This window comes from Lichenostomus cassidix, chromosome 5, assembly GCF_008360975.1.
Source record: "Lichenostomus cassidix isolate B80296 chromosome 5, HeHo_3.0, whole genome shotgun sequence".
NCBI classification, from domain to species: Eukaryota; Metazoa; Chordata; class Aves; order Passeriformes; family Meliphagidae; genus Lichenostomus; species Lichenostomus cassidix.
The window spans coordinates 54,995,652-55,011,927 of NC_139486.1; the positions used below are offsets into that span (position 1 = coordinate 54,995,652).

At 41.3% G+C, this 16,276-nt stretch overlaps 1 protein-coding gene across 1 annotated transcript in view; it reads right to left on the reverse strand.

The window, feature by feature from the left end:
* RRAS2 (RAS related 2) overlaps window positions 1-16,276 on the reverse strand; it is a 41,717-nt gene that overhangs the window by 8,581 nt on the left and 16,860 nt on the right. The window contains exons 2-4 of the mRNA XM_085063195.1: window positions 2,072-2,159; window positions 1,740-1,842; window positions 551-659 (exon numbers count right to left, since the gene is read on the reverse strand). Of these exons, the coding sequence (XP_084919321.1) occupies window positions 551-659; window positions 1,740-1,842; window positions 2,072-2,159 (300 nt within the window). The remainder of the gene's footprint in view (window positions 1-550; window positions 660-1,739; window positions 1,843-2,071; window positions 2,160-16,276) is intronic.

Below are 16,276 nucleotides of genomic sequence, written 5' to 3' on the forward strand. Positions count from 1 at the left end.
TGTGAGTGGAGGTGAGGTTGAAAACTATTGGTTTCAAAACTTTCAGGTACCTAAACATAACAACAATTGTGTTGCTGTACTTACAACTTTTAAAGCTTTAGGTCAGTTATGCAGAAGACGAGTGGCCAAAGAGAAAACAGTGAGTAACTACTAATTTACACATAACAGCAGTGAAAGGTAAAAGCAAGAGCACTGAAGACTAAGGATGGTTGGAGTTAGTGCTGGAATGCACTCTGCTGGCACAGAGCAGTGGTGAGTAACAGAGCTGAGGAATTGGACACGTTCATGCCTGAGTAACCAAGTCATGACAGAGAGCTCTCAGCTCTGTGAACAGATTTGGTCTCAGCATAACCCCACTGAGTCAGACAGAAGATGTGCTGTAAATGGAATGCCATCATGCTCTTAAGGCTCTGCAAGTACAAAAACCGAGTGGAGTTTCTTGCATTGAAATTAGTTTATATGATATGACTTTTCTCATTTGTTTCCATTCTGGGAGGAAGTTTAGTTTTGGGAGGAAAACTGGGTTTTCTGGAAGGAAGTGAGCAATTACCTGTCTTTGGTGGTCCAGATCTGCTTTATTACCGACGAGAATCATTGGAAACTCATCGCGATCTTTCACTCTAAGAATCTGTCGCTGAAACTTATAGATTTCTTCAAAGCTGTAAGAGAACACAAGTAGAGCATCAGTGCACTAATTCATGCATTCTCAGGTTCTGCAAAAGTTCAGCAATGATGAGTCACCCTTTTGGACTTGTCCTGCCATGACACACAAGCACAGACAGCTGCAGGCACTCCAGAGTCACAGCATGACCAGTTAGAGAACCATTCAACACTCAAACTAAAAAAATCCCCAAGTGAGTAGTGTCCTCTGCACTGGGCTGAGGTGGGGCTGCAGGGTGAGCAAAACACTTACTGTGTCTCCATCCACAGGGACCCAGGGCCAATGTGTTGCAGAGAATCAAGCAAACACAGTCCATTCTTCAAATACTGACTCTGGAGTCCTACTCTAGCTAGAATATTCAAACTACAGCACAGAGACCCTGGTGATCAACGTTTCAGCTAGCAACCTCCCAAGCTACTTCTAAGAATTTTGGGGGAAGCTATCAAAGTTGGAAAGTTTTCCTTCAAGAACACAAAAATGGCAGGACTAAATGGTAGCTGGCAGCTTTCCAGTAACCAGCTAAGTTATAGCAGGTACTGATGCTGTTCAAGCAGTACGGAATATTCCAGGAGTGTGAAGATAAGCTGAGTAGAGCAAAAAACTTCTTCCAGGATAGTATACTAAACAAGCAAATTCTGTCCTAATCAAGGATTTTTGAAGAATGAATTAAAAAAAAAAAAATCATGGCTTTCATGTAAACACTGTTAAAGCTCCATTATTACATATGGACCTTCAGCACAGATGTTTGCAGACAATCACATACCCTTTGTAGCCTTCCTAGACACCGTGTTTATATCCAGACATATAGTCTGGAAGCATTTACACTTAATTTGCCAGCTAAAGTTTAAAAGCAAGGTGATCATCAGTAAAAAAGTCACATTAAAAAATATTAGGTAGCCAGACACCTGATGCAGAGGTGAATTAGAAGGTATGCCAGTAAGCATTGCTCTCCATGAACTTCTAAGATGTGTTTAAAGCATATTTAATGTATATGTTTGAGGTTAGGTCAGTTAAGGATAAGGTGCAATTTAAGAATAATTAAAACTGGTTAGTTTTAGTAACTTGGTATCTGTCTTACCTTCCCCTATCTGTGACTGAGAAAACGAGCAGAAAACCCTCTCCTGTCCGCATGTACTGCTCACGCATGGCTCCAAATTCTTCTTGTCCTGCTGTATCCAGAACTGAACAGAAGCAAAAATATGGATTACTACATTTCATGTTCCGATAGAAAGAGGAAAAGAATTATTTCGAATATGACATTGTGAGAGCCTCGCCTGTGCATCATAGCTAAGCAGAAACCACTTTTCACAGATACTATTGGACATTTTTCTAATATATATATTAGAAAAATAATAATATGAATTCTCCTAGTTTTGGGAGCACTCTGTGTGCTTGATCTGGGCTACTTACTGTCCAAGCGTGCGGCTCTGTCGTCTATCACACATTGCTTGGTGTAGGAATCCTCAATCGTTGGGTCATAATCCGTAACAAAGTAGGACTGCAGAGAAGAAAACAAGTTTGTGTGTTAGACAAGCACATACAGGACACTCACTGAAGGAGGTGCTAAAACTGGTTGCTTGACAGCCTAAGAAAGATGAGCATGTTTATCCATGTACAGCCATCTGACATTTCACCCAAAGATAACCAGGAATGGTTTTTCCTGTTCCTTGTAAATTGTAGAGATTACTAGCAGAGTCACTGAGTTAACTGGATTCCCACAGCATTGCTAACATTTTTCTAGACATTACTGGTAACTCCTAGAATTTCTCAGGAATCCCAGAAACTTTCAGTTTCTAGGGGCTTCTAAGGTCTCTCATAATTTCTCTGAATTTCTCGCAGGGTTTAAAAGTTCTTTGAAATTCTCAAGTTTACAGAATTTCCTCCCCTGTTCCCACAGCCAGCAATTCCTAGGAAGTACCAGGATTTTCCCAGCTGTTTCTAGAATTCCCTAGCAGTTTCAAAACAGTTTCTAGCGACAGCTCCACACAGCACAAGTGGCACTTAGTTTGTTAGCTGAATAAAGTTTGTTGGAACATCCTTGTCCTCAGGATTTCTCACCTGGTTTTAATGACTTTAAACACTCTCACCCTCCAGAAAGACAACCCCTGAAAGCTGAAAATGCCATGAAATGCCTGTGCCACCCATGGCCTAAGCACTGGGCTGTTGTTTAATCACCCAAACTGTGGAGCAAAGAACATCCATCTCGAGACTGGGTGATCTGGTATTGAATACTGAGTTAACAATGCCATCAGAAGACAAGTTTAGATTTCAAAGGATGAAGTTTTAGCTTGCATGCAGTCATAGGGAAGTTATCTTCACCTAAAACTAAAGCACATTGGCATAAAAACCTGAACCCTGACCAAATTCCTTCCCATCTGTGCTCCCAGCAGGCACTGGGGATGTGCACTACTACCCTGACTGTGCATAATTGAGAGAGTACTACCTGTGTATGTTATTCAGTTCTGCAGAACAGTAAGGAATTAGAGATGTTTTGAATCTACATCTTAGCTCCTAGGAAGAAAAAAAAGTAGGGCTTTGTTCTTCCATTAAGAAGATAGCACCAAAGCCAGGGTGCATCTCCTTACTCATGTCAAAATTCACTGTGTGCTGAGGCACCTTTCCCATCACACAAACTCAGATACCAATAAGACACCACTCTGCTCCTCTAAACTTATCAAAGTCAAGTTAACAGATATCATGGCTGGCAAACTAAAACAAAAAAAAGGGGGAAAAAAAAGAGGAAGAACTGAAATCACAGCACTAGCCCACTAACCTTCTCCAGACACACTACACCACAGAACACAGTTAACTCTGCTCTTTACAGATGATTTTTGTGGCTGTATATTTCCTTGCCCAGTTTGGGTTTGGAGCTGCCCCCAAGGGCTGCTTCAGAACACTGTCCTGAGTGCACCCAGCTGATCCCCACCATTTGGACATGTCCATGCCAGGCTCCTGGTCTAGCAGCATGGACAGGGCTTCCCCAGCAGAGCTCCTGGACTGAGCTGCAGCTGCCTTCCTGGGAGAAACACATCACCAGTTGCAGCACCCGACCAGCTGTGCATGCTATATATAACCCATTTTCATACACCACAGCCATTGTGCAGTTGGCTGCAGGAGCAGAGCACACAGGTTGCTGTTTTCTGTTCATTTAGATCTGCACCACACCGAAAAGCTGCTGACCCCCAGAGCAGAGACCCTGAACAGCTCCTTTGCATTTTCAGCAGACAGCAGGAAGCTGTCCTCTCAGGATACACCTACACAGCAGTCTCAGTCACTCCACATCAAGGGCACCCAGGCTAAGCAGTCTCCCTGCTTCAATCCCACCCACAACCCCACCCACACAAATCAAAACAAAAAAACCCCAAACAAACCCTCTACCACCAAAGAAATTCCAGTAAACCAATAGGCATGGGATCCTAAATGCAGCACACAAACTTCAGGATTCCCAGCTGAAGTGCCTATCTGTAGGCAGCAGAATACTCACTATAGAACAAGATGCTCTTTCAACTACAAGTCACCTCTTTACCTTGCTTCCCTTTAAGATGTGAAGAGGAAAAATATTCAGACTTCAAACCTGTTCTCATATTTTCTTTTGCCTGTATCCATGACTCAAAACGTGCTATCCAGGAGCTTAAGAACAAGCTTAGAGGAATGAATTTACATGAACTGTAAATTAGGTCTCAATTCTTCTGTGGCCTTTAACAAACCTTGAAAGATGGATGAGAAACTTCTGTGAACATGGAGATGCATCAATGAAATCATTTACAGAATCTGACTTTAAAGGGATGATCACAAGGAAAAGAATTTAAGTCCTATGTTTCATTAAGGAAACAGAAAGTGATATTTATAAAAAAGCATTAGGTGACTGAACCATGGAAGATAAAGCATGCACTCTGAAGTTACTCCCTATCCCTCTCCAGCTTCAGCTTTCATTTCTTCATCCTGCAGAATTCAAAGTTACCATCTGAACCTTTACATCTACAAAACAGTAAAGTATGGCAGATTTTAACTGAAATGGAGAATGTGGAATCGATTTATTTCACTCTCATGAATCAGTATTAGTAGAACACCTAAAGCAGCAAGTTTATATCCAACAAGGGCAATATTTTTCACTAAGAGTTTAGAAAAAGAAAGCCATAATGATCTCAGAGGGATTCTTCTTATTTTCCTCATTATCTGTCCAAGGGCCAAGAACTACAGCATGTTCTGTAATCTGCAGGGCATTTCTGTGATTCTCTCCACCCTTTTTAGTTTGTTTTTTTAAACAGAAAAAAACCCCAACAACTGCACACAAAGCAAAAGTGCAAGACTAGGTACAGAGACATGGAACGTGGTTCCTCCCTCAGAAAGGGGAACAAGATTAAGCTGCTGTGATCCAGCACCAGCCACATGTCAAATTCAGAATGAGCAGATGCCAGAGTTCCCCCATGTAACAATTACTCTTACAAGTATTTTATTCCCTCCCATGGAGCTGTGCTGCCAAATCTGCTGCCACAGCCACTACAGGAGGGGTTTGCAAGGCAATTAGTGCTGTGGTTTACCTCCAGGCACTGGACAAGACTTATGTGCCTGAAACAGCTGCTGGTTTTGAAAGAATCTTCCCAAATTGCACTGGGACCACGTGCCACAGGAAACATGACAACCACAGCTCGCAGGCCTTATTCAGCCGGGGCTGATTTACAAAATTTAGATGTAGCAGACACAGTATTTACCAATTTGAGCAGAAATGGACCTTCCTGTTGCTGTTCAGGCAGCGTTTAAAGAATTAAGGCATGGCAGAGCATACCCTCAAACATTCCACAAGGCCATTCCTTTACTCCTGAGTGCCATTCTGGCAAGGTGCTGCACACCCAGCAAGCCCAAGACCCTACACGAGCATAAATAACTTAGCAGAGGTCAAGGAGTTTGGGCAGAACTGCTGAAAAACCTAACAGGAGCACAATTCCAGCAGACACAAAACCACCAACAACCCACTGGTTTCAAACTGATGCCAAATCTAAGCAAATTAAAGGAGCAAGCACATCCCAGAGTGTTGGAACACCCAGGCCTGCCTAGTGCTGTCTCTATTATGAAAGCTGTCTGTGCAAGTCCTAACACCTCACAGCAGTCACCCTGCTAAGCTGCAGCCATGTCAGGAAGCTACAGCAGGAGCCTGGGCTGGGAGCTGGCACAGAACACATGGCACAGCTCTCTAGGGTGGCCTGAGACAGACCAGGTTGTCAGATCTGCTCTTCCAGGAGCAGTTGAGTTTCTCTGACCAAGCCAAGGAGGCACGACTCACTCAGCTGGCTCCACTGCAGTTGGCCACTGCCTGCAGGAAATAATTAGAAGCAGCTAAATTTCTTGTAAGGAGATAGTAACTTGAACCTGCTCTCCTGTTACACCACTCCCTTAATCACCAGCAAAATCAAAGCTCTTTCCACCCATCTCCGAGAAGGGAAATGAGAATTTGAGCCCAGTAGTCTCATCAACCATTCGATTTACCCAGAATATTATGCAACAGGTTTTCTAGGTTTTCTCTTTCTAAGACTGCTGAGGCAATCAAGTCCAGAGATGGGAAAGCCCGCTGCCAAGGACTTTTGCAAAAGGAAAATAAAAAAACAGAACTAAAAAAACCCCATCCCCACACTACTTTACAGCTGGGCAACCCACCACTAAAATCCCTTCCTATATACACACTTGTCATCTTCAAATGCATTTCAAACGATCTCCTGACTTCACAGGAGTTTCTACTAGCAGTGCACAGAAACAATGACACTACTATACAGAATGATGCTCTAGCAGCCTTTGTTTTCAGCAATAGCAAGCCCTAAATCATTGTTTCAATCACTCAAGTCTTTTGGTAAGGAGAAGATATGAAAACCTGCTCTCAGTTTATCATCTTCCCCCATTTTAAGGCTGCATTTAATACACATAAAGAAATTCCTCCATTAGCTTACCAGCCCTAGTCCCACTCCATAAATTAATAAAAGCAACTAAGTAAAGACAGCTTAAATGGAAAACCCCAGTGCCAATTCACAGCTCTTACCCAGCTTTTCACATTTACCCTTCATAAAGTAATTAACTAGTCCAAGAACTGAAAAGCCAAGAGAATACTTTATTTTGCACTTTGCTGTTTTAGGGTGGGAGAGAGGTAGGATGTTGTTGTTGACAGGAAGCTGCTCTAAGCTGCAGTCCAGAGGCTGCTTGCATAATATTCTTCCCTTTTTCTTTACACCAAGCTTGGAGGCCATGCAGTGAAAGGCAGCCCAGCACAGGGAGAGCACACCACTATGAGTAAGCTAAATAAAAGGTACATGCCAAAATATATATTCATCCTTGCTGTCTCTATAATCTCCACTGTATTTACTAAACATACACAGAGTGTTTCAAAGAGCCACTGGTTGCTTATTTAAATTTTTTCCACATGTTTCAAGTTTTTGGTTCAAACCCAGTAAAGGCAAGGAAATAGAAGGGTTTCCACCCTCCAGCTGAAGTTACAGACCAGCTCTGGATTTAAATAATCATCTACAATTTGAGCATTGCAAACAGCCCCAAAATCCTCCCTAGCTATAATTTTTATGGTAGAATTTAATACAAACATGTGTAGCATCCACCAATACCAAAGCTTCAACTTCAGACCTAAATACATTCCCAATTACTGGAAATACATGATCCCAGGGCCGTGCTAATTGACAGAGGATTTCTTTTGGCAGTCTCTCCTTTGCCTGCCTTTTATCCCATCATCTTTTCTCTAGGTTTTACCTCATTTGCCCTGCACTTCACCTAGAATGTGCCTACTCAAGCAACATAAAGCCCAATTCACCCCCTGCACTGCCAGGTCTTCATTTGGGCATACAACAAATAGCAGTATCAGCTACAGCCCTGTCACACACCATGTTGATCACATCAGGAATACCTAACCCAGAAAAAGACAGGAACCCAAGTTCTCTTTGTTTAAGAGAGTATTTCTGGCATTTGTTCCAAGCCATAGACAATGTCAGTGCCATAGGCTGAGACCAGAACTCCAGTGCTGTGGCCAGCTAGTAGGGCCATAAGTGGGCAGCTTTCGGTTTGAGGTACTTGGCTCCACCATAAAAGCTTTCCCAGACCATGAATTAAGATCTAAATGACTGACTTTGCAACTTTCATTGTTTTCCCACCCATGAAATCTTATAGCCTCTGCCTTCAATTCTTCTAGCTAAGAGTAGCAGAGCAGCCAAGCCTACACTATGGTGACCCCAGTGACACACTGAGCTCTCCTCCAGGCTGCAAAGGAGGCAAGAGGTCATTTCTAGGAGTTTTAATCTAGACTCCTGTCCCTAGAGGAGCAAGCAGACAGGTTGTGTCACCACAGACATGTTCCTAGATGATGGGTGGCAGTAACCTGTCCCCTTGCCCAAGCACTGTGCTGGCCCTGATCCAGAGTTAGCCTGCCTAGCAGAAAGGGGTAATCAGGCAAAGCAGCAGCTCAGGGCCTCAGCACCTCAAGCGATTAAAAGAACCTCCTTTAGCAGCACAAACGAGATGTCATTTATTTAGAGTACTTGAGCTGGCTGGCTACAAAACAAGGAAAACATGCAGGAAAAAAACCCTTACTGACTTCTAGAAGCAAACATAAACCCAGACTGCATTCCAGAATAAAGGAACAGACACAGCAAAACACACAAATTTAGCATTTTACAGAGCCCCAAGTACTTGGGTCACAGAAAAACCCAAACAAACTAAAAGCACACCACTAACCAGATAGTCTCTGACAAGCTTGTTCCCATAGTAAGCACACAGCCCAAGAGCAGGTGGTTCACTAGGACCTGGTATTTCCAGACAGCTTTAATTGGTTGGTGCTGGGGAAGCAGGGGGTGGATGAGGTTGGGGTTGATGACACAAAGTGCCACCTCTGCAAAGGTTTTGTGCAGCCCCCAAACCAGCATCAGAGAAGGACTGCAGGAGGTGCCCAGAGCAGCCCAGCACCATTTCAAACAGAAATGTTCACAATCGTATTCAGCATGCTTTGCTGGCATAAACAGTCACATGTTACAGAATGAGGGCAAGTATTTTGGTGTTGAACACTGGGAGAACAGGAGACCAAAGGTCTAGAGCTATCCTGACAAAGGCCAGACTAAAGAAATAATGATTGGAACACTGCCTCATGCTACAGAAGGCCAAGTGTGTCATCATCCAATCATCCCATATTCCTACTAATCTTTAAGAGGTTATTTCTTTTAATTATACAAACAGTAAGAGCACCCGTTCCTTTCTTCCAAGAAATATAAATTAAAAGATAGTCAGTGCTTGCAAGTAATCAATGATGCTTCCCTCAATTTGCACTACTTCCCACTGCCCTAATGTACACTGTCAGCATTGTTATGGCTGTCCAGGGAAACAGATGTCATTTGTAACTTCAATTACTGCCATTACACAGTGATGTGAAACATGTCATCTCGTGAACAGTGAAAACTGAGGCACAAGGAGAGAAGAGGATTAAGCTGAAGAAAGTTATAGTGAAAGAAAGATGACATGAGCCATGTACAAGCTAAGCCCTTTGGAAATTCATACACAAGTTGAAAATTTTTATTTGTTCCTGAAGAAATAGCAATACACATATATATATATATAACCAAAATTTATGATTAAGTACGTGCTTAATCTAACATTAATGGTTCTATTAAAGAAGCAAATCATAATGGGAAATGCCCATGTTTTTGTATAACCCATGGCAGCCTTAGAGTATATCCATTAGATTACCCCCCTGACAATATACAACTCAAAGACAGAGAAGGTAGTAGGATACAGAAAGAAACACCTAACTTGGTTAAGTATAGGTAAATCTTCTTAATTTTTTTTATGCAATGCAAGGATTGTCAAAAGCTGTGCTTGGTCTGGACACACCAGAAGTGTGAATTAGTTTTATTACACAGCCACATACTCTTCTGTCTCTCCCTGTCCTTCCATGGACACTGATAACTGAGGGAGAACATCAGAAAAAGAAAACTCCTAAGAAAACTGTGTTCAGTGCATGGGCATATTAATGCACACAGCTAAACATAACATGGCTCTTTTCTTTATGGGCTTTGTTCTGCTCACTACCCAGAGTGCCTAACAACAAAACCAGTTCTGCTGCCCTCACAGGTGTGGGGAAACATGAGCTAGGGTGGGGGAGCAAGGGGGAAAGGGTATGGAGGGTAAAGTGTCTTCAGTCTGAAGATTAACACATATCTAATTCTATCTATGCACCTTTAATTTTTGCATTTTCTAAATGAACACTTGGACTTTGTATCCATAAAGACACTCATTTCCAATGATATTTCTCCAGATGGCTGTATGCTAGGAAGTTTCATATTTCATCCCCAGTTGAGCAAGACTGACTTGTGTGACAGATTTAAGAGCCAGGTTCAGGAGCATCAACTTATTCTGCATGTCACACAGCAGACCAAGACTCAGCAACATGAAAGATTGAAATCAAACTGACTTTTGTGCACTGACAGAGAACATCCATCAGCTCTTCTACCTTTCAACATGCCTAAAAAACCGTCTGCTGATTTTTGCCCTCCTTCTAATTGCTACTTAAAGAAAGCAGCTTTACCTTCTCCAACCCCACCCTCTTTTTTCTCCCTCAAATCTGGCAGCTAAGGCATGGCTGGCAAAATAGCTTGGGTTTACAGGTAGAAATCTGGAGAGTGTAACTGCTAAACAGATAATTACAAGATCTGGTGGAAAAAAAGAAATAAACTGAGAGACAGTAGATTTGCTTGGGGAAAAGAAAGTGTCTGACACTTTGACTAAGACAGCCTTTCAGTGCATGTTCAAACCATAGAGGTTTCAAGAATAATCATTAAAATTACTTTTCTGAAAAGTTACATGCCTTTTTTTGCTAACATCCTACCAAGCTTAAATATGTCATCGAGGTAACTCTTTTAAGATGCTAATACAACCTCAACTTTATTACCTTAAATGTCTTTTCCAATCCAAAGGATTCTATGATTCTAATTATGATCAGAGTGGGTACTGGTTACCTACACATAATATGAATGCTGATGAGAGTGGTTTTTCTTTTCATATATATTTTTTCAATGCACGTGAACATCGTTTAAAATATTACTTCCTTAAAAAACAGAAGATTGATACTTTTTAAAGACAGCTTTCACCTTTTAAACTCAAAATGAATCTGCCCTGTGCTTAGGTCTCCTTTCACTTCCCAGCTTACAGCTCTCCCCACGGGACAGCAACGTGGTGTTAGCAATTCACCAGCCTGTGAACATTTCCCTGCCATTTAAAATTCTCAAATATCTCAAAATCAAACCACTCCAAACACCAAGCACACTCACACAGAGACCTGTCTTAGGCAACATGTGCACTAAACTTTGGCCTCTTGATTTCTTCCTGGTGGTGCAGTTTTCATTGCTCAAGATCAGAGAAGGAACACTTTCACTGTCTGTGAAGACTTCTTTGTAATGCCTTGAGTTAATGCCCTTTAGTGCCAGTAAGCACCTACAAAATTCTTTGAAGGCAGCTCTGCAATTTCTCAAGTTGAAACATGTCTGACTGTAAAACATACCCTATACTGCAAGCACAGTTGAGTCTTGATTTGATTTAATTTCATATTTGCTTCACAGTAACTATATGCAGGAGCTATGAATACACCAGGTACTTCATCTTCCTCATCTTAACCACTCATAATTCAAGGAATGTTTAAAACATTCACGATACACTTACTTTTCATCCATAAAACTGTATCATGTTTACATAGTTTTCAAACTAGCAGCTCATGCAAGCTCTTCAGGATGAGCTCAAATTTTTTCTCAAGAAAGCAGTGATATTTTTTTTTGGAAGTACATATCTGATTTTAGGACACTATAACCAGATAATAGGGACAAATAGCTGTAAGAGGAAAAAATAAGGTTGCTCAAAAAATCCCCTGTTGAGGCAGAAGTTATAGAACATCTTTTCTCATACACACGAAATCATTAGAACACCTCAAGATATACAGTGTGATTAAGAGATTTTGGTTTATAAACTAAGTACAGTAAGAGGAGAAGACTTGGAGTCAATTAAAATATCTCTTCAGTAACTTAGACCTAAATATAACACAGTCAGCAACTGATTTCAGCTTAGTGGCTCTGAGGAGACCCATGGTTAGGGCATTTCCAGTCCATTAACAAAGAAGTCACTTCATAATTCCCTGATGAACTTGGACTTTTCAGATTGTCTAGCTTAGGTTATGGACATTTGGAGCCAGACAATTGCATTAATTAGATTAATTAAAGTAAGACATTTTTCTAGCCCAACAAGCCAGTAAAACAAAGCCACACTCCAGCATCTCTACGTCCTATTTTACATTTTAAGTACCTGAAAATGTTTGATCTCTGGGACTTCACGGCAAGCTCAGATCAAAACTTTCTGAATTTACTACCTTTCTTATTCTGACTGGTTCATCAGAAAGAGTAAAGCAGAAAGCCCGAGGAAGGTAAATTCTCCGCATTCTTCCTCTAAAAACATTTGTTTAACATGGAGATACAATCAGGTTGACTAGCCCACTAAACCCAGAGCCTACAGTTTTCTAGAATGTGTCAAGCTAGGATTAAATATTTCTAGGCTAGTGTTTCACTTCCTGCTAGTGGAAGAGGGAGGTTTTATCATCTCCACTCCTGACATTCCACTATAATTCCCTGCTGCCTTCAGGATGATCGAGAGATCAGAAAGTTCAAATTGTCACCTAAAAATTACAAAAATCACTCACCCAAATAAATACTAGCCATGCAAACCCCATTTACATGTCCAGGTACTTTAATAAAGTTCATAGAATATCACTAAAAGATACCTTTTCACCCAACTTTAATATATACAACTACTTCTTTTAATACACAATTGGCTTAAATATGTAAGTGCCAAACTGGAACTGAACCCAAAAAATGAAAGCCTCCAGAAGTTTTGATCATACCACTTCTTCTGCTGGAAAAAAGTTGAGATTACTCTTTCAGACCCACTAACACATTTTATTTACACTGCCAGCTCATTGTAGGCATTGATAGCAATACATTGGTTCCTGTCCTGTAGGGTTTTTTCTATTACCAGAAAATTCCATGGAATTTTTGAACACCAGCTTGAACAATATCCAACATAAAAACATTCCGTTTCATTAGCAGAGTCTGGAGTGCTTTATTTTCAAACATTTGTTGACTGATCATTAGAAGCTAATTATTTAGGAAAAAGCTATAAAATAGCACTTATATCTAATAAGAACTATTCTGTCAAGAAGATAAGCACAGCTCTAACAGCGTTATTTGCCCAAATTACATATTTATTCAACTCCAACCTTTTGGCCTCAGATTAGACTGTCTAGACTAATTTTGCAGACTACAGACAATTACCATTATCTTTAAGTTTGGAAAGTGTCATAACCAGAAGTGCCAGGAATGCTGAAATTACAGCTGTGTAAGTGTTATTTAGCCATCTATTTTCATTAGCAAGGCTAATAATTGTTAGCCTTCCCCCCAGATCCTCACCCAACTAAGTAAAACACATAGAAGCTATCCTGAAGCATGACAATTTTAAATGATAATGAAATAATTGGTTGCCTACCCATGAAATAATGGACTCCTTCAAAGTGTGTTAATCATTCAGGAGTGCCAACATCAGAAGCTGTGTGGTGCATATATTATAATGGTAAAATGTGCTGCAAAATCAATTAAAATGAAAACATACTGGATAACTTTCCTTTAAAAAAGGGTGTCTGAACAGCTTGCAGGTGGCAAGCCATCAACAAGAAACTCATGCTAAAAACTACAACAGCAATAACATACTAAATACACACTTTTAACACATCCATTTCTAAAGTTTTCCACATGCCACAGTGGCAGGGCACGAAAGCCACACCAAGCCAGGCTGATCAACCCAAAGCCCATTAGTCTCATGCTGCAGACCCAGCAGCTCAGCAGTTGGGAGTACCCAGGGTTTTTTGCACATATCAGTCATCAATCACACTGTATTCAAAGATGAAAACGTGCTTTCCGCCACTTGAAACCATTTCTCAGAAGTTTGTGAGTAAGCAGCAAAACCTCAGAAAGAAGGAGAATTTGCACTGGTCAGTAAGTGCTTTTTTTCCATGTGATCTGTACTTTCAGATTTGGCTGCTCTGAGCCAGACCAACACATGAGCTCCCACGGGGACCAGGAGGGAGAACAGAGCACTTCATGCCACTCACTCCCAAGTCCAGCAACAAGCTCCATAACCTTAATGTCCCCTCTGCCAAGTGAAGTTTTTCAAGGGATTCGAATTTCAGCAGCAGATTTTTAACCCAGACACATCAAGGAGAAGCACTCATAACCTTAGTTTGAGATTTTGAGCCAAATGACAAAAAGCCTAACAGTATTTATCATGCCTCTAAGCTAAGGTGTCAGGTTAACCCACCGAATTGTGAGAGTGAAAAGGAAAGAAGGGGATCTCTTCCAAGGTGGGGCAGGCTGTGTAAGCCTTTTCACGCTGGGGACAGTGTGTTCAGACCTTCCTGGCACACAAGGCTTTGTTTTGTTCTGCTTCTTGGGCATGGTGTTCAATAGATCCCATGCTGTCAGATGGGAAGAAAAAGAACCCAGACGTAGTCATTGTAAACTGAACTTAGCAAAACAATGTGGTAAGTTACTCCACCTTTGGAGAAAGATGGAGAAATCCTAACCCATCTCAGCAGAGATACCCAAGGCAGATATTTCAGTGATACAGGCTGACCTGAGATCATGATGTGGCATGATGCCTGTCAGAAAGCACAAGTATATTAAACAAGCTAGTCTCTCAGATGTGGACACTACTGCTTCATAAGGAATTGTTCAAATTAACAGCACTATCCTCAAAATTCCAGGTTTCTGAAAGAACAAAGGCCTAGAAATCAAATGCATGGAGTGCAAGGAGCCTGCAGTGTGGACTGTTGTAACTGAAACAAAGTTTCAGCTGGACAAACCACTTTGAAAAAAGCAATACTGAGTATTTTCCATCACAGATACCAGGCGAGTACAATGCTTTCCTTTCCAGCCTAATCAGTGCTTGCAGAGAAGTTTAATCTTAATGTCCTTGAAGAATGTCTCCCTAGTCTCTCTCACTACCACCAGCAGCAGATTTCAAGATCAAAGGTTATTACTCCTTCCCATCTGACAACAGCATAATTCAGCCTGGTTTTCTCATCAAGTAGTTAAGGCGCAGTACAGTGCATGAGGATTGTTTACAACAGGCTATGTAGCACTTCATTTCTGACTTTTCAGAAGTAAAGCCATGTCTACTGGAACTTCTACATTACAGACAGACAGCTGAAGTTCTTAGAAGAAACACAAGAGGTAATAAGAAAGTTTTATCCTAAATATAAATAAAAACAAGGAAACCCAAACCACCAGACTCATGGTTGGGAAGACTTAGAATTTACAGCTCCGCTCTGTGGTTTGCATCAGAGTCCTACAAGTCAACCCAAACATACTGTCCTGCAGTGTCTCCAGACCCTGCACTCAGTGGCACAAGGTCACTCAGAATCAGTGAGCTCACTTCTACATCAGCAAATTTGCAGAGTGACACATGAAGTTTATTGCAATAACATTGTCTGTGCACCTCCTCCAGAATCCATACTCGCTTATACTCAGCTGAAGAGTATCAAATGGGGCAGTACCTATTTTTCCTGAATTATTTTAGAGTGTGCATGAAGTCACTTCAACATCAGAACTGCACAACAAGCAAGGAGGAGATGCTTTCCCGGCAGAAGATGCATGGATTGCCATCCTTTTGTTCCACCAAGCAAGCACCACACACAGGCCCACCCCACCAGCGTGGCAGACACAAAGCCAAATCATTCACAACAGGAATATTCACTAGGGAGCTTGACAGGAGCAAGTTCTTGAGTAGCATTATCCTCCCAATTAATCCAGACTTCAAAAGCACAGTGTGACCAATATTGTCACAACTTACATATGGGGAAATGTGCACAGAGTCAGATTCCAGGAACCAGAAACTACTGAGTGGTTTTACCATTGCTGAGCCTGACATGTGAGTAAGATTTCATAGCACAGAACTGTTATGAGCACTGTCTTGCTAAATTAGCTTGTTAGCTGATCTACAGGGAAAAGGAAGAGATCCTAAAGCCCCAGTAAGCACAGTTAAAATGCTCTTAAGCAGTGCCAGAATTTTCAGCCTCAGCAACTTCAAATTTCCAAGTCAAAAAAGTGTCAAATGGAAACATATTGATGTTCTCAAATTTTATTAAAAATGCTTTTGCCTTCAGTAGTTGGTCAAGATATTTAAGCAAGCAACAGTTTCCACCTAAAAAACCCCTTATTTACCAGCAAAACATTTGGTTGTCCTAAAACCAACCACAGTGTTTCTTCCCCTTCGCCTCTGCACCTGCGGGTGTAGTCCCACTCTTAGTCAGCATCACCCCACTCACAGGGCAGGGAAACACGCAGAAATCTCAGAGGGAGTTTATTTTTTGCTTTGAATTGTCATAGGCATGGGATAGAAAAATATAAAGATAACTAACATTAACTAATATCAATGCCATTAATGTTAAGAATGTTCGAGAAAAGACTGGATGTGGCACCTTTATGCCATGGTCTGAGTAACATGGTGGTGATCAGTCAAAGGTTGGACCTTATGGTCTCAGAGGTC